This window comes from Euprymna scolopes, chromosome 8 (genome assembly GCF_053919585.1).
Source record: "Euprymna scolopes isolate OS-2025 chromosome 8, ASM5391958v1, whole genome shotgun sequence".
NCBI classification, from domain to species: Eukaryota; Metazoa; Mollusca; class Cephalopoda; order Sepiida; family Sepiolidae; genus Euprymna; species Euprymna scolopes.
Window position 1 is genome coordinate 67,784,825 of NC_136489.1, and position 23,817 is coordinate 67,808,641.

Here is a 23,817-nt window from a genome sequence, read left to right on the forward strand (position 1 = left end):
CAAGGATCTAAAGTGAGATTTTTTGTTTTTAGTGATTTTGAACCTAGCTAGAATGCTAGTGTGGTGGATGGAAGAGGAAGAGTTCTATCGTAATCTTCTTTGTATCACAATCTGATTTTATTCCACAAGCATCAGCTGAAGGTCGAAATTAGATATGATATAAAAAAACACCTACCCACCAAAACTTCAACAAAAAGATGGATAAAAGTCGTAACCTTGTTTGTATGGAAGGAAGTCAAAAAGGAGAAGGTTGCTTATCTGAGTTTTCCTAAACTTGAGGTTTAGTAGAATGCTTAGCACATTGTACAGGTGCATAGGTCAATAAATATAATAACTCACTTATCAAACTTAATATTAAAACAAAAGAGATACATGGATTTAAAATAAAACAGAAAACTTATTTATTGACAAAATTTTATTTTCATAAAAATACACACAGTTTAGTAGAATATAAAACATCTTTTTCATCATAAATTTTTTTAAAAATATAAAAAATAAAAATAGGATTTTTCTCTTTTATATATATATATATATGTTTGATTTTGTTTTATGACAAACCTTCTGGAACACAATATTTATTGTAAACGATTCGTTGTATAAAATTAAAACAGAGTTGTAATTTTAGTCAAAATCAGTTGGAATGAAAGTATAAGTGCTTAAATGATTAATATATCAAATATGATTTGAACTTGGTTTAATTGATTCCATGGTCAGTGTTAGTATCCATTTGAACGGTTATGCAGCCCCGTATCATAATAATTTAGGTCCACTACTACCAGTTTCAAACTAAATGATTTAAATAAAATATCTTCCCAATGTACAGATCTGAGTATGAGTAGATCTGAATGTTAGGGTAAAACTAATCAGACTTCCTACATGCATGACCATTATTTTTTAAATATTGATCAGGACTAAATATTAAAATCAAAGAAAGCAAGCCAAACTAATATTTTATTTTCTAATGACATAGGCCAATATGTGGCAGAAATAACTGAAAAGATTTTTGTATGTGGCTTTTATTATTTTTGAATGTTGTCATTTTGTCAAACTTGATGTTGTCTTTAGACTATTTCATCATTTTACCTTGAAAAGGTTTTCTGAAAGTTTTGTGCTTTTATAAAATATTTTAGAAATGTTTTCCCATCCTTGTTGGTACATTTTTATTATAAGGTGGGTTAAATAATATGATTCTTTTAAAGCTAAAATACCCTGGTATTATATTGATTTTTCTTAATGCTTCACTATGCTCTTTTTACTTACTGGCTTTTGGTTCTTTTATCAGACATTTATTAATCTCAGGAATTTTCTATTTTTTTATTTGAGTAATATTTACAGTGTTTGTGTTTGGATTGTTGTCCCCATTAATGTTGATATTTATCAGGGTTGCAAAGTCGGAACATATAACGTCTAACCTTGATTTCTAGGATTGAAAAATATTGATTAACTCTTTATTTTAAAATCTCTCAATATTCAGACTGGCAGTTGAGTCTTTGGTGATTAAATAATTCAACTCAGACATGCTTACAATCATGATTCCTTCTAAAACCTTCAACTTCTTCTGACTCTGCAATCCTGATATTTTTAATATACTTAAAAATGTACTTCCCACATTCTTTAGGTGTCACATTTATGTAGGCTGATCATGTTTCTCAAGCATTTTAATACTGGCATTGTTTGTGTATTTTATAAAAAATAATAGCCATTGTTTGTGTATTTTATAAAAAATAATAGCCATGATAAAAAAACGGTCTAATTGTTAACATTAATAAGTTTAAAATAAGAGACAAATCTAATAGGTTGATTTAGGATAAATTCTTTGCAATTTATTTTTTACTATTCATTCAAATAAATATAATTTACACAAAAACAAGCAAAAAACTATATGCTATCTGAGTTCCAAGTATTCATTTTAGATGTATAAATTACATATCTTTAATATAAATTCATATAAATATATTTAAATGTAATTTTAAGCATCAATAGTTTTCATTTAAATTACTTCCCTTGAAAATTAATGAAAATATTTTAAGAAAAGTTTTCAAAATTTATCATTTTTTTTATTAAATCACTTCAATTACCGTTAATATCAACAAAACTGTTGCATATATAACAATACCATAATAAAATTACAAATAAATAATGCCAAAATTAATTATAAACTGTTTAAAAATTGTTAAATAAATTAGGAATTGGTCTTTTCTCTCTACTATATAGATATTGTATTTAAAAAGATATATTATTATTTTGATTGTAATACAGATGTGAAAAATGAATAAAACTTTCACGTTTATTCATTACAAATTTAAAACTTAAAATATTTTTTCTCTATTTTTAAAAATATTAAAATGCTGAAATAATGTTACATTATTTTTTTCTATTTATAACGTTGTGGCATATTCTTTAAATTCACATAGAAAGTTTAACAATAATGATTTTTCTACAAAAACTTTGCTACAAAGATGCTGAACCAATATATATATATCAGTAAAAAGTGTTAAAAATAAAGATAATTTTAAAAAATCATAAAATAAAAATAGCTAATAATAATAAGCAAAAGATTTATTTTTAACAACGTTTGCTTAAATAAAAAATCTACCTAAATACACACATACATATATATATGAATAGGTTAGATAAATTAATTAATAATAGGAAACTAGATCTAATATTTGTAACATGTCTTCTTCTTAAGATTAAGGGGCTGGTGTTTGATCAACATTGCTGGGGAGCCATGATGTAATATACTGTTTTGTTTTTAAATCCCCGAAACAGTGTTTCATGGTAAACAACTGATGATCCAAAAATCTACTAATGAAAAGTGTTAGATGGAATATATTCTGACCTAGTAAACAGCAATTCGTCCCTCTGTGTGAGAAACATCGTTCATGGAACGTAGTGATTAAAGGACCAAATAAGGGAATTTATATGTTAAAATTTAAATTAGAGTTTAAATATTCTAGTTTTCATGTTTTAGCCTTTTCTTATTATGTATGGTGATTATTTGTGTATGTTGAGGTTACTTTTGTACTGATACGTTAATATATACAAATAAAAAAATCTAGATAATGTGGGAAAGTCATAACAATCATGGAAGGACTCATAGCCTAAAACGTAGTATAAGTAACAATATTGAGGACAATACTACAAACAAAAGAAAACTAATGTTCATAATGATAAAATTCAATTTATATGTAAAATAATAACAGCCAACTTAATCATTTCAAACTACAAATACTACAAGCAAAAGAAAAATAATGTTCAGATTGATAATATTCAATTAATATGTTGATAATAATAATGGCCAATTTAATCATTTCAAACTACAAATGCTACACAGAAAAGAAAAATAATGTTCATAATGATAATATTCAATTTATATGTAAATAATAATAACTGCCAATTTAATCAAAATGAAACAAATTTATTGAATTATAGATTATTTGGAGGAATGCTTTCTATTTTAATGTTAAACCAATTTTAACATCGCTCTTCAAGTAAAATATTGTATTTAGGGGACATGTAACCAGCAGTAGTTAAAGAACCCTCCACCGGAGGAATCTCACCAGGCGGACTTGATATATGGAACTTTTGGAAAATGGAAATGACTATGATGAGCATTTCCGGCTTGGCAATAGATTCTCCAAGACAGACTCTACGACCAGCCATAAAGGGTAGAAAGGAAGCAGGTTTGCCAGAAAGCATACCAGATTCGTCAAGGAAACGCTCTGGATTAAACTCCAAAGGATTATCCCATTGCTGTGGATCATGATGCAAGTCCCAAATGTTGAACAAAACCTGTGTGTCTTTTGGAATATCATATCCTCCTAAACAAAGAAAAAGAGAAAACTCAAGTTAAAACCAATTATAAATCGTTATTGTTATTTAAGTGCATAAATATATTTTAGTAGTGTCTATTCATCAGTTTCAATCTTCTCATAATATTTATCATTTAACGGACAAGACATCCATTTCTTAAACCATTATCCTCTAATGGCTTGTGGACTTGATATATGATGAAATTCATTAGTAAAAATAACAAAATAATTGGACATACCTGGATTAGTTGCTTGTATTTTACTTTATCGTAAATCATTTATTTTGCAATAAAAATAGTGCTGAGTTTCTAAGTTAGGATGATAAGATAGCACACATGAGATGATTATCTTTGGAGTCCCAATAATCACTCAAAAATACTGATAAAAATACACTCAATAAATGTCACCATGACATTTATTGGGTGGATTTCTATTAATATTCTGTTATAGTGATTTTGATTAACTTATCTTGCCTTATATCTTGATCCCATTTTCGCTTTGATATTTGTACCAATAAATGTGCATATTCCTTAGCACATAACTAGCTTTGTTACTCTCCTTTGACAACTCTTCAGCAAGTAACTTTTTCTTTGTTTTGCACTTCCTGTCACATACAATTTGTATTTGTAACACAACGTGTACCTAATGCGTATTGGCACCTTCATGTTATTTCCTTTTTGTATTATCGTTATCATTTGTTATAAATTTGATTTGATGTTTCTTTGCAGAAAAATTGGAATAGCAGCTTCTGCATTTGGACATCTAAAAATAATTGATATATCAGGTTGACAAAGTTCTTGCGATTTTCAACTTTTGAATTCAGATGAACATACTTCAGCTAAAATAAAAAAAAGGCATTTTTGATATCGCTTAAGTTTTTGAAGTATTTCTCATGCAAAAAGTTGTCGAGATGCTTGAAAAAGTGGTAGTCTGTAGGTGAGATGTCTGGAGAGTATGGCGGATGGGGTAGAGTTTCGTAGCTCAATTCATTCAACTTCCGCAGGGTCAGTTTAGCAATACGCGGTTGGGCATTATCGTGGAGGAGAATTGGGCCTTTTCTGTTGACTAATGCTGGGTGTTGTTGTCGAAGTTTCTGATACATTTCATATATTTGTAGACAGTACTTCTAAGCTGTAATGGTTTCACCTGCATTCAAAAAACTAATGGATGAGACTGATCACAGACCACCAAATAGTCAGAATGACCCTTTGGTGCAACTCTGGCTTCGGGAAGTGTCAGAGCTTAGTCGGCATCTAACCACTGAGCTGAGCGTTGCTGGTTGTTAGGAAATGGGTTGTTCTTGTTGTGTACAAGGGAAGATGACGTAAAAGAAAGGAAGATAACATTTTTTTTTTTGGTTGTCGTTCAATTTGTGAGGTACCCTTTTATGAAGTTGTTTTGTCTTTCCGCTCTCTTTCACATGGTTGCAAATCTTCGTATACATTACATTTAATTCAGAAGCAAGTTCTCAAAGAGTTGTGTGTGGATTGGCTTTGACTAAGGCTTTTAATTGATTGTTATTAACATCTGAAAGCCGACCATTACACTCATCATCTTCAAGATTCTCATCACCACCATGAAATTTCTTAAACCATCATTGTATTGTGCGTTCAGCAGTGGTTCCTGGGCCAAATGCTTCATTGATATCATGAGCTGTTTCAGCAGGTTTTCAACCTAGTTTGACTTGAAATAAGAAAATTGTGCGAATTTAATTATTTTTCATCTTGTATTCAGCATTCTGAAAAAACGTAATTGTTTTAAAACGATTGTAATTTAAACAATTAAATAGAGCAAAAAATGTTCTTTAAAATGATATATAAATTAAAGGTATTATAACAAAAACTTATTTGAAAATACATCATTTGAAATCAAAATTAAAAATTCCGCAAAATCTTTCATGTCCACCTAATAGATGTCTAAAAAGAAAAGAAGATATGGAGCTGGAAGGATATATTAATTAAAGATATTACAATGAATTAGTAGTTCCTAGTATTGTATATGTACGTGAAATATGGATTGGCAGAACATGAAAGAAAGCTCAATTTCTGAAAAATGTTTAAGGATTATCTTTGAAATAATTTTATAAGATGAGGAAACAAAGCTTTCAGAAAGAGAGTTAATATTAACAGGCCTATTATTTGAAAAAGAGATTAACATGGTTTGGATAAGTTTCCTATCTATCACACTTCAGCTATGTAAAGAAATTGTATAAAGAAATCGAAGTATATTGAAGAAAGATCAGGAGGATGACCATCAAAGTATTGATGGTCATCAGTTAGATAAGAATTGATGCTAGTATGCTATTTTTAGCAGCTGAGAGACTGGCCAAAGATCGTGAAAAGAAGCAGAGAATTCCATTCTCAAACATGTGGCGAATCTCCAGAGCATGCATCTAAGTTTATAATATAAAATATTACTATTGTTTTTAAGTGTTTTATATTTTGTCTTTTCTTTTATACATTTAGTGTTAAATGTGTGCCACAATTACACTAATGCTGATGCTTTGAGGACAGAAAGCAATGCTCTCAGATCCACACACGCCAATATAAATAACTGTGACGAAAAATACCAGAAAACCAGAGAATACAATGAAAATGTCAACAAGTTTGAAAGATTAAAATAACTCATCTAAAAAATTTCATCAATTACTAAAAAACAATTTTTACCTAAAGTTGTATCACAAGTTGTAGCACGAGGAAGTCCGAATGGAACAATTGGAGAAATTCTCATTGCTTCTCGAATAACAGCTCTGCAGTATGGAAAACTCTCAGTCAATTTTGCTTTCATCTTTGCCTGACCTATCAACAACAAAAACAACAAAAATGTATATAAATTTTAAATAACTTCAAGAAATGAACAGTGCTGTAAAAAAAAAAAAAATCAGAAAGTGCTCAATGCATGCCAATAAATAGATGCAGAACTGATATAAATTGAAATAAAAAGTTTTGATGCATATCTGCATTTATGCTTAGTTATTCTTTCTTTTAATTTTATATCCTTTCCTTTAGACGCTTGTTGTTGTCATCACTTTATTCTGTCTTGCCATGCATAATCGCTTAATGTATCCATACCCCACCTCTGCAAATTGTTATACCATCGTATATGTGGTGATACTTAGATTCATTCTTTCATACGTCAAGGTTATATGAAGATTGTTGTTTTGTGAAACCTTCCATTGGCTACTACATCATAATATAGGGGAGAGTACCACCTATTTCTCTTGACTACTACACCACTTACCCTTGATTTTCACTTTATAATGATGACTGTTTAACAAAAAGGCATCAAGTTCCATTTTGCAAAATGGACTGGCTATATATTATTTCAGTCAATTAAGGTAAATAAAATTACCATAAGTCACTACAATAAATCTATGGTTTCAGTCTCAAAAGACATTGACAGGCGACAATAAAGGACTGGCCTCGAGTAAGACTGCAGGTTTATTATCACCTGATGATGTCTTTTTAGACTGAAACAGTAGATTTATTGTAGCAACTTATGGTAATTTTGTTTAACTAAATATCTTGTACATGCCTCTATACCAAATTTTTAGTTTATCTCTCCTACACTAAACATTCATAATTTAAAAAAATAGTCGCATGAAATTTTTTTTTTTCAGGAAAAATTTCATAATTAAAATTTATTACAATTTGCTAGAATAATTTTTAACTGAAAATTAAATATCAAATTTAATTTTTTATTTGATCACTGAAAAGTTGAAAACCATAAAATAATTCTATTTAAAAAATAAATCGATTTTTTAACAAATTTAATTATTTTTAGCATACACTCATTTACATTTTTTGGAAAATTACACTTAAAATATTGTTTATGACCATTTAGTACAAAAGCAACTGATGGTGGTCAACAGCCATGAATTCAGAATAGGGGCATGTGAGCAAAAAAATTCAATATTGCCTATATATTACTCTTTCATAAATATATACACATATACTATATAATATACTAGCGGGGGTGTCCGGCGTTGGCCAGATGTTTGTCGGTGTAAAAGAAAAAAAAGTTTTGGTAGGCAGGTAGGCTCGAACCTGAATCCTTGAGGCGGAAAAAAGCGTGATGACTTACCACAATGCTATGAAGGCAGTGGAATGAGAGTGGATGAAATTAAATGATTAAAAAGTTACGTGACAAGTGCGTAATATTAATGAGGTCAAATGTCACGTCATAGGGGAAATGAAATCCCGCACTTAACTTTGGTTGCAAGGCAGTTTTTTTTTTGTTTTGTTTTGTTTTATTTCCCCAAGATGTTGGGAGGAAAACCAACTCCCCATAAAAAAGGGGAGTGTCCAGATGAATAGCAATTGTCTGATATAACAGTTTTCACCCCATTGATCAAAGCTGATTTGCGTTCTGGACGTCCTCGGCGCGAAAGCCGAGGAAGAGACATCGTTTCAATTTAGTTTCACTTTATTTATACTAAAAAGCCAAACAAACACGTGACAGAACAGAATTTATAAAAGATCAAAATAAATCTAGGCACGATGTCCCTTCACAAATCGTAGATAAACTTCCTGGACAACCCACACCCCCACCAAAAAAAAAACCTTTGTGGGACATACAAAAGTGCGTGCTCTGCTTTTGTCTTTTATATATATACCAGCGGGTGTCTAGATGTGTGTGTGCTCGAGTGAGGGGGGGGGGTAATCAAAACATAAGAATAAGTGAAGTAAATATTTTTACATATTAAATAGTAAATTATTAAAATTTAAGTTATTAAAAATTCGAAAAAAAATACAAAAAAACTAACGTAAGGCAAACGAACGATGTTAAATGTAAAAATTGGAAAAACAAACAAAAGAAAACGCGAATGTGATGGAAAAAAAAAACAGAAAAATGAACATGAAAACTTCTTTAAAAAAGCTGAAAAATAAAAACCAAAAAACAAAACATAGAACGTGAAAAATGGCTTAAATACCCCTGTTTCAATATTAAACCTTTAAAAATCAAAAAAAAATCTCACACCATGATTCGACCCCAAAACCTTTAGATAATGAGGCCATGCTCTAATGAACTGAGCTAAGACGACGTTGACAAAATTAGGTCGATTTTTTAATATTTAAACTAAATCATGTTCCGACGTATTTGCACATGCGTAGAAACGAACTTGTCATGAGAGGATGGTTTTGCTGACCCCTCCCTGTAGAAAACTAATGATTTTAGGGTGAAGGAATTAATGTTTTTGGCCAATTTTTCGATATGTGTCGAGTGAAGGATCGAGATTTAAAATGATACCAATCTCATGAAACTCTGTGACCCGTGTCGAAAGTTTTTGCGAGACATACAAACAAACATACATACATTTTCACTTTTATAGATAACTAGCGGGGGTACCCGGCGTTGCCTAGGTGTTTGGAGGTGTGTGTGCTGTTAAATAAAAAAGAACCCGAGGGGGGATCGAACCCGAAGCCCTGAGGCAAAGTTTGAAAATAAAATCGGCCAGCCAGAATGAGTTACTGAAAGATGTTTGAATTTATTTAAGAACCAAATTGACAGGTGTGCGCACGGAAGTTGTTGAGCGTTACGACGACGACGACAAAGGTTTGTTTGTTATAAGTGAAGTAAAAAAAGAAAACAACGTTAACACTTAAGCGGGGAAAAAACACAAAAAAAACTAATGTAAGGCAAACGAACGATGAAAACAGAAAAACGAACATGTGAAAAATGGCTTAAATAAGCCTGTTTCGGTATTAAAATTTAAAAAAAATCGGTGGGTACCCGGGTGTTTTTGGGTGTGTGGTCGGGGGTGGATAAGTGAAGTAAAAAAAAAAACAGAAAAACGAACGTCACGTGAAAAATGGCTTAAATAACACTGGTTCAATATTTAAATATAAAAAATCAAAAAAAAAAAAGACATCTTACACCACGATTCGAACCCAAAACCTTTAGAGAATGAACCAACGCGCTAATCAACTGACCTAACGTGACATACATGAAATTTGTTCAGTTTTTCAACTATTTAAAGTAAATCAAGTCATGACGTCATGTGTAGAACCGGTCGAGAGGGCCGTTTTTATTGACCCCCCCCCCCCCCCCCGTCGAAAATTGTCGACGGGGGTGAAAAAAAATGAACGTTTTTGGCCAATATTTCGATATTTTTTGAGCGAAGGATGGAGCTTCGAGATGATACAGAGTTTGTGAATTTTTGTTGTGTGTGTCGAAAGTTTTTAGCAGAGACACAAACATACACACATACATACATTTTCGTTTAGGCAAACGTTTAAGGCAAACGAACGATGTTAAATGTAAAAGTCGAAAAAACAACAAAAAAAAATCCAGAAAAACGAACACCTCAAAAATGGCTTTAATAAGCCTGTTTTGATATTAAAATTTAAAAAATTGGTGGGTACTCAGGTGTTTTTGGGTGTGTGTTCGGGGGGTGGATAAGCGAAGTATAAAAAAAAAACAACAGAAAAACGAACGTCACGTGAAAAATGGCTTAAATAATACTGGTTCAATATTTAAATTTAAAAAATCGAAAAAAAAAAAAAAAGACATTTCACACCACGATTCAAACCCAAAACGTTTAAATAATGAACCAACGCGCTAACCAACTGAGCTAACGCAACGTACATCAAATTGTGTCAGTTTTTCAACTATTTAAAGTAAATCAGGTCATGACGCCATCTGACGCATGCGTAGAAACAGTCGTCACAAGAGGACCGTTTTTGTTGACCCCCCCCCCCCCGTCGAAATTTGTCGATTTCGTGGTGAAAAAATGAACGTTTTTGGCCAATTTTTCGATATTTTTCGAGTGAAGGATGAAGCTTTGATATGATACCAAGTTTGTGAATTTTTGTTGTATCCGTCGAAAGTTTTTAGCGGATACACAAAAACACATACAAACATACACACATTTTCACTTTTATATATATAGAAGACTAGCGGGGGTACCCAGCGTTGCACAGGTGTTGGAGGTGTGTGTGCTCCTAAATAAAAAAGAAACCGGGGGTGGAGGAAGTTGGTAGGATCGAACCCGAAGCCCTGAGGCGAAGTTTGAAAATAAAATGTGAAAAAAACATGAACCATTCAGCCAGCCAGAGTGAGTTACTGGAAGATGTGTGAATTTATTTAAGTAAGAACAAAATTGACAGGTGCCTGCAAGATTTTTTGCAAGCGTTACGACGATGTAAGCAATAGCTATTCAGCAAATGGGGTCAATGACCAGGTTTGTTTGTTATAAGCGAAGTAAAAAGAGAAAACATAAAAACGAATGTTAAAACTTAAGCGGGGTGGGGTGTAATCAAAACATCGAAAAAAAAACACCAAGAAAACTAATGTAAGGCAAACGAACGATGTTAAATGTAAAAATCGAAAAACAAAAAAGAAAACAAAACACGAATGTTAAAACCAAAAAAAAAGAAAAACACATGAAAAATGGCTGTTTCGATATTAAAATTTAAAAAATCGGTGGGTATCCGGGTGTTTTTGGGTGTCGCTAAGAATAAGCGAAGTAAAAAAAACCCAGAAAAACGAACGTTACGTGAAAAATGGCTTAAATAACATTGGTTCAATATTTAAATTTCAAATATCAAAAAAAAAAAAGACATCTCACACCACGATTCGAACCCAAAACGTTTAGATAGCTAACCAACTGAGCTAACGCGACGTACATGAAATTTAGTCAATTTTTTCAACTATTAAAAGTAAATCGGGTCATGACGTCATCTGACGCATGCATAGTCGTCGAGGTGACGGTTTTTGTTGACCCCCCCCCCAGTCGAAAATTGTCGATTTCGGGATGAAAAAAATGAACGTTTTTGGCCAATTTTTCAATATTTTTCGGGCGAAGGATGTGGCTTCAATATGATACTGAGTTTGTGAATTTTCGTCGTGTCTGTCAAAAGTTTTTAGCGGACACACAAACACACATACAAACATAGATACATACACACATTTTCGCTTTTATATATATAGACTAGCGAGGGGTACTCGGCGTTGCCCGGGTGTTTTTCGGGGTATGTGAAAAAAACCCGAAAATGTGAAAAAAAAAAACGAAGCCTTCACGACGCGCAGTTGGAAAATAGTAAAGTGTTAAAAAAAACAGGTGCGCGTTTTTGATTGACGTGACGGCGATAGGTATTCAGCAGTAAGCATTTTGTGCGGGACAGTTTTGAATGAGGTGAATAAATCGGTTTGTTTGTTTTTAAAAACCCGCTCCCTGTTTATTAGGAGGAGCAAAATGAAAGCTACAGTCTGATATGACGGTCGACATTGCTCTTGAGACAACTGGCTTTCGGCCTGTGATTGGAGTCGAGTTTTGCTTTTTTTTATACCGAAAACCGAATGTAACGCGTGCCGATGCAGGAAATGTTGAATAATTAACGTTTGAAAGTCAATAAAATTAAATAGACAGGTGAGCTCCGTGGATAACTCTGAGATATTACAATTTATAGATTATATAAAAAGTTTTAAGAAGTTGTGAACCAAGCAAGTGCTTCTCTGAAAGAAGCCTTTTGTGGACATCGAGGAAAAGCGTACATACATACATACATTTTCGCTTTTATATATATAGATTACATATATATTTTTTAATATTTACTTCAAGAGTGCTCAGTACATGAACAGAGGTTAATAATAGCATAACATATACTTATGTCATACTACCATATCTTCTCTATATAAAGTTAGGTGTGTGTATATATGTTTATATATCTGTATGTACAGTATTTACACCTAAATTAAATGATCATTATGAATTTAGGAACGCATTTATAGGTATAAGGGTGTATAATGCAGACTATATTTATTTTGATCAAATTTTATGCAAACAGAGCAAAGAGAGTTTTACAATAGACATTTGACATCAATAAATATTCCATAAATTTTAATTTGGCATATTTTAAAGGGGTTTTCATGGTCATCATATGGGCACAACCTCCCACTTAGGAATTCAAATATTTCAGATTTGAATTAATTTTGATTTATAATCATTAGGTATCAATGAATCAAGATTTCCTAAATTTAAGTTTCTTTTTAAAACCCCTTAGACTCAAGCCTTACATCTTAGACATTTTCTAGAATCAAAATCATGTAATACATTTTAATCAAAATAAGGATTCTAGACATAAGGTTTAATACCATTATATCTTAATTTTAATCTTAAGATGACACAAAAATTATGCAAAATGGCTTTCTTTCATGGAATTAATTTTACACATTCTGGAATAGATATTGTTCTAGTATATATATATGTGTGTGTGTATGAAAAAATATATATAGCAACTAAGCTACGTAGAATTTTCTGCATTTCATCTTTATAAGAACTAATCAAACTAAAATGCATCAAGTTGATGTTACCGGGTGTATTTATGCATACATGTGTTTGCTAACTAACCAACCAGATTCGTTGTTATTCCCACGTATACTTTTCTTAGCCAATGGCTGGGCTTTTCTCAGACAAAATCCAGTTGATTTCTATTGCACCTTTGTTTAGTTTTGAAGAGTGGTGACTCATGCAATCAGTTCAGTTCTTTTAAACTTTTATAGAAGCATAGTTAATATATTAAATAACTAGTTTCTTTTTTTCGTTTCCCATTGAGACGTAGGAATTTTCAGTAATGCTTATCACCTTCATCAACCAAATCGAAAATGTGAAGATGTGATTGTTATTTAGAAATGCATACAAGACTTAAATTGCATTCATTTAAAAATTGTTTTTTTTTTATATAAACAATCCCTTAGTTCAGATAATACCCCAGATTTTTCTGTGCACACATAAATCTAGTGGTGATGAAATTATCTCTTCTTGAAAAATCTTGTAAATTCTATAAATGACTTCAAACCTCAGGTTTCAAGTTTACTGACTTGCTCACATGTGCCAAATTGAGAGATTCATTTTCGTAGTAAAATGACTCCCAACATAAAGACTCTGTTCTTCTTGTATCATACCAAAGTTTACAAAAATTTGCTAGAATTCAAAAGAGACAATTTTTCTGCTATGCCATAATTGATCATTTGTAATACTTTATTTTCTGCACATTCACTTATGTTTTCAATTTTAGTTGTCACATAATTGCAATTGTAATCAAAAAGCACCTTCCCCACAAATCTAACACAGAAAATCCCAAACCCCATTCACAGGAGACAAACTGTTGTTCAACATCAAAAATTCAAAAACTCCAGTCCATAGAAGACAAATGTAACATGGTTGTTACGCCACTCAAACTGTGTTTGTTACAATTCAAAATCCCTTGGACCTTCATCCCATCTGGTACCATAAAAAAGGAACAACCAAACAAAAAATAAATCTGACTCGACTTTTTTTCTGTTTTAGCAAAAGGCATTTATTTCCATTACTTTCCAAATGATGCCTGCTTCTTGTTTTTCCTAACTATTCATTTTTTCCGCCATGAGATTAACAAAATCCCGCCATCTTGACATCAGCCTAAAAGTCTCTTGCCACCACCACAAGTTTACACATCCATCTCACTTGGCAATGTTTTCCTTTCTCCCCGACCACTTGCCGACCATAGCCAGCCATTTCTTTGACTTTACACATCCATCTTTTTCAACTTGCACTTTGTTTCTCACCCCTGATCATGTGGAGTATTTTTTCTTTTTCATTTTGATGCAAGCCCGAGCATACTTCCTAATTTGCTTTTTTCGATACTGCTGCTAATATCTTTGCAAGTTTCTGTTGATATTTTCCTATGCACTCATATGCATTCTGTAAGACAAATTGTTGTCCAACATTAATAATCCAAAAACCCCAGTCCACAAGAGACAAATTGTTGTCCAACATTAATAATCCGAAATCCCAGTCTCTTGTCTTACATAAAACACATCATTTTTCCATGAAGTAACTCACTATGTGAAATGTAGAGACAACTTGTGCTACAATTTCTTTAAGTTATATATAGTCTTTTTTGAAGTCAAATTATTTACATCTTTAATAAAAAAAAAAAAAAAAAACAATACTGTTGCTATTTTATATTTTGAAATAATCAAACTTATTTTTTGTAACACAAACCACTTCTATTTTTCCATTGAGGAGGTTATTATTCACTACAGAATTGAATTATGTTGTTATATTTATTGTAATCAATTCAGGCAATTTCATTTTGATACGTACCAAGGACAGAATCAATCTCCTTATGCATTTTAACTTGAACCTCTGGGTGTCGCATCACCAGCAAAATTACCCAGGTAATTGTCATGCTGCTTGTGAAAGTTCCAGCTAAAACAGCAAAAAATGAAAATAGAAAATGGACGAAAAATACCAATTTTATTTAACAAGTGCAATATATAAACTATGTAAAACATAATGTAATAATCTAAAATATAAATATCTGACAATCTTACTTCTATTTTATAGTGTTTTTGATCTTTAAAAAATCTCACAAAATAACATTGAGAAATCTTGTTTTAAAAAAGAGTAAGATGGTCAAATCCTTTAAAAAAAAAAAAAACAAGGAAAAAATTAAAAAATATTAATGTAAAGAAATCTTTTATAAAATGTAACAAGGTGAAATTTTTTAAAAGAAGAGTTACATGGAAAAATCTCTTTAAAATGTCAGGAGAAATCTTTTTTAAGCAAGGAGGAGAAGTTAAAAAAAAAGAAAATGGAATAAAAAATAATCACAGATTTATTTAGTATTTATTTATTCAAAAATCCACCAAACAGGCTAGCTAATGCAGTCTACCATTACAAACTTTTTTTTAAATCACCCTAAACAAGGCATTTTGCCACCGAGACATAAGGGCTACTGTGATAAAGGGCAAAATTTCTTATGGGCATTCTAAATGCAAGATTTTTGTTTACAGTACGTTTAAATTTCTTCACAATGCTAACATCAGGGAAACAGGGAGTAAGAAAGGAATTTCAAAGGCAAGCAGTCCAATTAAAGTAAAAATAAATTGAAATGTGGAGACCTCTACAGTTAAAGTTAAATTTATTGCTAGTGTTGGAAACAGATTCATGATATTTTGGTATCAGTAGAAGCTCGCACACAGACATAAGTCACTAGCAACTTCTAGTAATAATAACCACATGGCGAGTTGTTAACCTTAAACAGTTGAATAGTTCTTATAGCTAACACTTCGTGGCGTGTATGACTTCCTTTTGCCACGCACATTTAGATGATCTCTTTGCAAGCATGGGTTTTTAAGCTCTAGTTGTCCTAATTAATGCCTTGGGCATCTCACCATGCTGTCACTGAATGCCTTCTCTAAGGACAAGGGGTTGTAATTGTATAAGCTAAAGAACTTAATTAATTCAGGTTTAACATACAAAATTTTACAAACTGTACACTTCATTAATAAGTAAAAATGCATGGTTGTCATATTTGCAAGCATTATTCTTCAGATAATTTTGTGATTTTGATGCTTTTCAATTCTTTTGAAGTTCCACTTCTTCCAGATGTTGAGACTAAAAATGCATGTTTTTTTTTTTTTTTTTTTTTTTTTACATAGGAGTCACCACTTATCAAGACCCGGAGGCCACTCGAGGATAAGGGCTATTGAATGTACAGTAGTCAATGGGATAATATTGTAGTAATCATTAGTAATGGAAATTTGATAAATTGGATTACTTAAGGGAGCGGTTCATCAAGAATTTGTTTATGTTGTTGTTAACCTTTTCTCAGAGCTACACAAATTAAATCGTTTATTTTCCAACCACTTATAAACACGTAAAAATTAAAAACAAAGTAAACACATGGTGTAACAAATGGAGTACCAAATAAAATTCAATTGTAAGTGACACTCTTCTAGAGGTTGAAGGGTCAATCTTCAGTACAGTTGATATGAAGAATACAATTATGAATTACTAAAGACTTCTACCGGGTCATAGCTGACAGAACGAGAGTATGCTTCTCCATGCGGATTAAATAAAGGGTCCCATTTAAAATTTGATGCAGATTCCAGAGTTTGACAAAAAAGTTTTTCAAGTTTGATCAAAAAATTCCCCGAGTTCGACAAGATATACCTGGAGAATAATTTTCCCCATCCTTTATCTGTGCCTACATCCAAACGTAGATTCCATGAGCAAAGCTTCTTTCTTAGAACTGCACACCAGTGGAACTCTCTGCCACTTGCCTGTTTCCCACCTGACTACAACTTGGACGTCTTCAAGTCCAACATAAACAAACTCCTGACAAACCGCCCCCTTAAGACACTCTATCAAAACCCCCAATACTAATGATTACTACAATACTATCTCACTGATTACTGTACACGCAATAACCCTTATCCCTGAGTGGCCTTTGGGCCTTGATAAGTGGTGACCCCCATGTAAAAAAAAAAGGTCAGAGGTTAAATCAGCCAAAACATTGTGCGAATGACACTCAGGATTAGGATAGCAATCAAAACAATACAAATTAAAAACACATTTACAAAATATCAAGAAACCAATGATTAAACACACATTTCTAACACTAAAACACACACACGGATTAAATTCCATTATAGTGATAGAAATTAAAAGGATTGTAGCATGAATAAATAAATTTATAGAAAAATGGAGAAAGTATATTTGTATGGCTATTGATGTTGTTCAGATGATTTGTGATACCATTGGGGCACAGGGAGGAGCTGGTGCTAGTGTGAATGCTACAGTTAAGAGTGCAGGGAACTTCGGCCATTACAAACCAGCAGAGCGTTGGCACTGTTGACCAAGCAAATAATCTATCAGGCATATATATACAGAGTACATATGCTTAATAGATATCATTTCTCTCCATGCAACACATATCCTCAACTCTAACTGATAATTTTTCACTTCATCATACTGTGTACAGTGTACAATGAAGTAGAGTATGGAGAGTAATGATAGGAGAATGATAAAATAGATGTGTAATGTGAGTCTTAAAGAAAAACTTAGATCTGATGGACTCAGAGAAAGATTAAATCTTTAGAGTATAGAGAGATATGCGCAGAACAGGAGACTTCATTGGTATGGTCACATTGAAAGTAGCAGTTGAAGTATCAGGTTCAGTTATCAGGAAAAGTTCAATGAAACATGGAAGGAAGTGCTAAAGATAGATTTGAAAGAGAGAGAGAGTGAAATGAAAACATGGGGCCAAAGATAGATTTGTTTGGAAGACAATTTCTAAAAGTCATCCAATATATGCCAGCATGTAAGACGAACATTAAACTAAATAAAACGATGAGATTTAAAGTCAATCTAATAACCAATTAATGTAGAAGAGATTTAAAATGTTATATAAAACATGTTTTAAAATTGTGACGCATTTATTTTTTTATATGAATGAGCCACCAGTAAGCAATGCAAAAAAAAAACACTCGAGGATAAAGGTTACGGAGATTGCCAATTGGATGATGAACAATGCTATGAAAGGATTGAATAGGACATGCTTGAATTCTAGAAAAATCTATATTGTCTATGGACTGAATAATTTTTTCATACCAGGCACAAAAAATATCTTATAAGATGTTCAGGAATTTTTGTACATATCGCTCATATTATTACAACCATTCAATTTATAATCTATCCATTTCATTAAACTTTTTCCTCAAGTCGCTTTGATATGTGGTGTCTTGGAAAAATGGAAAAGTATGTAGACGTTGCCAAACCTGCTGCAAAGAAGGTAGGCTCCCTTTACCGGGGTAAAAAAATTCTCAGATCTGCCAGAATACTATATCTTTATAAAGTCACCATTCACTCACTGGTGCACCAATCACTAGTTTGTTCCTCTTGAACAGGGGACAAAAACGAATTTCTAATCTAATAGGTCTCACACTACCTATCAAGCTCCAGATTTTGTAAGCATTTCTGCAGAATGTGTTTCGCTGAACTTACTGCATCCACCCCTTCACTACAGAGATCTCTAAATGAGGGAAAATTTTCAATTGCAATAGCTTTTTTCTTCAAACAGTTTGCCTTTGCAATTCCTTTCTTGTTGTTTCCCTGACAAAATGAACAGAATCATATCACAGTGTAAAGTCATTCTTGAAATAGAAAAAAAATGTAGGTCCAAGTAAAAAAAGCATAAATCCAGTTAGAGAAGCTTTCCCAGGCCAAGAATTCATACAGTCACGATCGGCAGAACCATAGTGATCTTCTTGTTTTGAGACAGAAAGATTTCACTGAAAAATTCAACAAGATTCAGTCTTCATATTTGGATTCTTCAGACTACTGTTCTCATTTTGAGTGTCATTCTCACATTTTCGTTGATGTAACTTCTGACCTTCTTCAGGTGTGTCTTGTTGAATTCAAGAATCTGGACAGAATTTCAAACAGAAACTTTTATTTAATTCATGGGGGTAGCATGCTGTACACAAAGGATTGCAAAACAAGTAGGGCATAAATTAAGTAAAGGGTTCCATTCAAAATTCCGTCCAGCTTCCCAAGTTCAACAGAAAAATTCCCGAGTTCAATAAGATACATCTGAAGAAGGTCAGAGGTTACACTGACAAAAACGTTGTGAAAATGATACTCAAGATTGTAATTTTTGTGTAAAGTGGGAAAATGTGTCATTACTGAATTCAACACAAAAAGCAAATGGCTGCTCCTGTTTCTCTGCTATATATAACCACCAGGGGAGATCACCACTGGCTGCTTCCTATTCGAGGGAAATTACCCCTGATTACTTCCTGTTGTCAGGGTCAGATCTTATACCTATACAAAGATGAGAACAGCAGAATCCAAATAATACGAATAACAAATCCTCATCTAAAAAATTCAGAAACGTAAGATCAATCCATTTTATAAAGCTGTTCTGGTATTTGATTGGTTTATTCTTATCACACATGGTTATAAATAGAATCGCCCAAATCTATGTGGTCATACTACCAAAAATACTGCCCCCCCATAAATCTGTCTTCTATCACAGTAGCTCATTATGCTTGTAGCAATATGCTATGTTCAGGGTGAATAAAAGCAGAACCAAATGATCAGATGTCAATCATCTTTTCCGAACAACAAATATTTGTAAGAAAAATCTTCATCCAAGAAATTCCAAGAAATTTTAAAAAAGCAAAAAAATAAAAATAATCTACAAACCAAAAATGATATCCAACATAATCTGTCGCAAATGAACATCAGTCAACTCGTTTAAAAGTTCCGTATGACCTTCTTCTTGAGCATTGTGTTTGGTCAGCAACAGATAGTCCATAACATCCTTGGGATCATCTGAAATATAAACAGAAAATAGTTATACTAGCATCTAGACATCTTTACAAGTAATATCTTCCAAAAGAAATGCCTCCTATTTTTTTTAATTCCACGCGAATGGATCAGAGAGGATTACAAATTGCATTATTATGATGACTGAACTTATGCATACATGACCTGAAAGTATCAGCTCTCTGTTGCAGATGTTGACAGTGTGAGACTAAGAAAACAACCCCTGTCATGCAGAGATGTGTCATTGAATTCCGGGCAAAAGTGCATCAAGAATGATGGTGACTATGTAGAAAAATTAATTCTGTTTTAATGGTACCACCTCCATCTTCATAGTTCTTCAACTTTTTGAATCAAAAATAAAAAGTAGAATGCTTTACTTTTGGAACGTCACTGATATGACAAAGCGTGTTCCGGATAACCATGCACAGCCATCGTTCACAGCTGACAAACGTGCATTGAGAATGGAGTAGGAGGCTTTACTTTTCAAACAATCTTTGAAACATAGAATTCATGTAAAAATGCGCAAAACAATGCATATGTGAATGACGGGTGTTGCAATGGTAGATGCTTGGCCAGAGGAAGAGGGAGGGGGTGCAAAGAACTGAAAATATCTCTGCCTAGCAAAACTGCCCCAAAAGATATTCTCTGTGTTGAAGTGAATGGGGAAAAGTCTCACTTGAATTGTCTTTTGTGAGAAAAACAATATCCACAGTTATTTGCAGATAAGATCCATAATGGAGATAGTCTTAGATCTTGTCAGTTGATGTCTGGAGAAACTAACCCCAGGGCAAATGAACAGTAACCACAAACAAACCGCAAGACCAGCCAAATGTGAAGAGATCCCATGGGAATAGGAAGAGAGGAGGTCATAGCAAATATCCTATCCCCAAAAGAGGAGGCAGAGGAAAAGTTGGAGAGAGGCAGTTTGATTCTGGTGAAATCTATCAGGGAGTCTGAGCAGGTTGTATTTCGATCTGGTCAAGCAAAGATTCAGTGATGCAAGTCTATCATTTCCCTAAGTAGACTGCTATCATTTGTAGACTAAAAATGTAATAGTAAGCATCTATTCTTTGTTTATAAACTGGACTTCTGGTTTTGCTTGGTGTGAAAACTTTTCATTGCAGTGATGACCAGATGGGACGGTGAGCAACTTTGACCTGACACACCGTGGAAAACATTCACGGCTGGTGAGTGCACATCAGGTGCATCTTCACAACATGACAAAATAATAAAATATTCTAAGTTATTAAACTGACACACGAAAGTTGTCTTCAAGCATCACTACAAAGATAATTCATGGGCTTTTATCAAGTCATCATTTATCAAGATTAAAAACTACTCGAGGATAAGGATTAATGAAATGAATAGACTATCACTTGAATGGCAAAGCATATTATTAGAGGATTAAAAGTAATCTATGGAATAAACAAAATTTGCTTGGTTATGGAGACAATATTTGTTAACATTGGATTTGAAATTGATCATGTTGTAATCATCAGGGAAACATTCCCATGTTAACGTGGTCCAGAGATGGAAAATAGTCAGTAGCCATTTATGGTAAAATTGCCTTTCGCATACATTTAAAGAGATGGATACACAGTGATAAGAAAACTAGAAACCTCTCTAATTTATTGAATTTAAATATTATTAGTAGTAAAACCTTTCCAAAACAGAGGCTTTTTTTGTTTTTTTAAGAAAGGATATTTAAATATCATTAATAATTTGTATTATCTGGACTGAATATTTTGGCTAATATAACCTTCGAGAACAGCAGTCCAAATAATTGAAATTATCAATCTTCATTTAAAATATTCCAAACTATATTATAATTAGCATTCTTAATTTTATTAGATTCAGCATGCCAAGGATTCTTTAAGCTAAATTACTCGTAACTTTATCCTATGGTTTTAGAATCAGTAAGTGTTTATAATTATTGTTATTATTATTAATAGTAGTTGTAATATGTATCTACCTTCTCATGACACACCCGGTAGATTAATGCCAAATTTAGTGCAATACTGGCAAACATTTTTTTTTGGCGAGGGGGATGCTGTAAAAGTTTCTTTTTTATAATAATGTAATAATTTTGACCCATCCCCTTCCCATAATGATACATCTAGTTTGGATAGCATGAGACAAAAGTTAACATGTTGTAAACGAACCAACCAATCAAAATACAGCATTAAATAAACCAATCAGTAATATTTTGTTATGATTAGGAGGTGACAATGGTTGATTAACAACATGGACTGATAACCTAGGTGTTCCGAGTTTGAATCCAGCTTGATCCACAAAAATCACTTTCATTTAGGATGTTAGTAACCCTTACATGGTCACTCCCATAAGTACTTAAATGTCTTTCTAGAAAGAATTCTAACTAGAAAAATATTGATGAAACCAATGCCAACAATAGAATCTTCAGATTCGTAAGATGTGATGATGATTAGTAATATACTTCCCTCAAAGTTACAAGAAAATATGAAACTTACAATTTGTAGAAGTTAAAATGAATTTAGTTAAAAAAAAACAAAAAAACATTTAAAGTATAATTCATGTTTTTTTTTAAATAATAATTGTAACAAAATATAGATAAAAACTTTTGAGAAAAACGTGTTTTAAGTGGTTGACCTCTGGAAACGAATATCTACTATGACCTTGATATTTATTTTAAATATGTCCAATTGCATAATGATGTAACAATTTACGTATCTATTCTAAAAAAAATCTCGGTTTATCTTTCAAACTTTAACCTTTCTCAAGTCTTTAGTTTTAACTAGATTTATTACATCTGGAATTCGTGTTAACGAGAACGACATTTGTAAATGTAGAGAATTGACATGAATACCGAGAGGTTGCTACTTCTCACTGACTGTAGAGCCAAAATCACAGAAAGGATAGTTTCTTTCAGTAACACACTAGAGGCCTGCTTAGTTTTTATCGTTACTATATTTAAAATGGGGGAGGGAGGGATTATATAGAATCTCTATATATCTGTCACCCCTTGAAGACAATGACACAAGGTTGGGTTTTAACATATGGAAAATCAAGCTCTCCAAAAAGGAGCACTGGATTGAGACAAAGATAAAAATTGATAGCAGATGATGTGTAGTATCAGAAGAGATACATTTTGCTCGTATTGTGTTCATTATGTTTCAAAATTCTGAAGATGGTAATTGATAATTTGTATTATTTAAACTCTTGTAGCTCTCGTTTCCCTTATTTTGTCCTTTAGTCCTCACATTCCATGTGTGATGTTTCTGACAAAGGGGGAAGAACTGCTGTTTTATGGGTCGGAACCTATCTATCTAACCTTGCCGTTGGCTAGTTTTTTACCTTTAGTATTTTTTAAACTTAGTATATCAAGTAACTTCATGCCTTGTCTGGCACAATTTCTACAGGAAAAAACTGCTATTCTCATCGTGATCATTATTTTCATGTTTCGATAGATGTAATAATAATATGTGGAGATATTTAAAAGCCAGCTGACAAAGTAAAACTTATAAAGAGAGAAGAATGATGAAAAGTAATACGTAGAATATATGTTAGATGCCCAAGTAAACCTACTATAGAATTAAATACAATATAGAAAGCATTAATTATAAATAGTAAATATAATATTCTGTATAAATATATAATAATTTATTTATTATTATATTCATACTAGCAGGCCACTCGGCATTGCCCGATCATAAAACATGCTTAAATATGATATTTTGATTAATGCAAATTTCGTATTTATTATTCCATTATATTGGACCCAATATATAGTAATGATTTTAAAAGTTAAAAAAAAAAAATGACTTGTGTGCCACCACCAAGAATTGAAACAAAGACGTTTAGCTTATGATTTACTTTTTCCTTTGACATTAATGACTGAGCTATGAAGACATGTTTGCTACA

The 23,817-nt window shown here is 32.3% G+C and overlaps 1 protein-coding gene across 1 annotated transcript in view; it reads right to left on the reverse strand.

The window, feature by feature from the left end:
- Positions 1-3,400: 3,400 nt before the first annotated feature.
- Positions 3,401-23,817, reverse strand: part of LOC145283597 (steroid 17-alpha-hydroxylase/17,20 lyase-like) — a 134,750-nt gene continuing 114,333 nt past the window's right edge. The window contains exons 8-11 of the mRNA XM_080132533.1: positions 19,795-19,923; positions 14,905-15,009; positions 6,482-6,613; positions 3,401-3,824 (exon numbers count right to left, since the gene is read on the reverse strand). Of these exons, the coding sequence (XP_079988659.1) occupies positions 3,478-3,824; positions 6,482-6,613; positions 14,905-15,009; positions 19,795-19,923 (713 nt within the window). The 3' untranslated portion in view covers positions 3,401-3,477. The remainder of the gene's footprint in view (positions 3,825-6,481; positions 6,614-14,904; positions 15,010-19,794; positions 19,924-23,817) is intronic.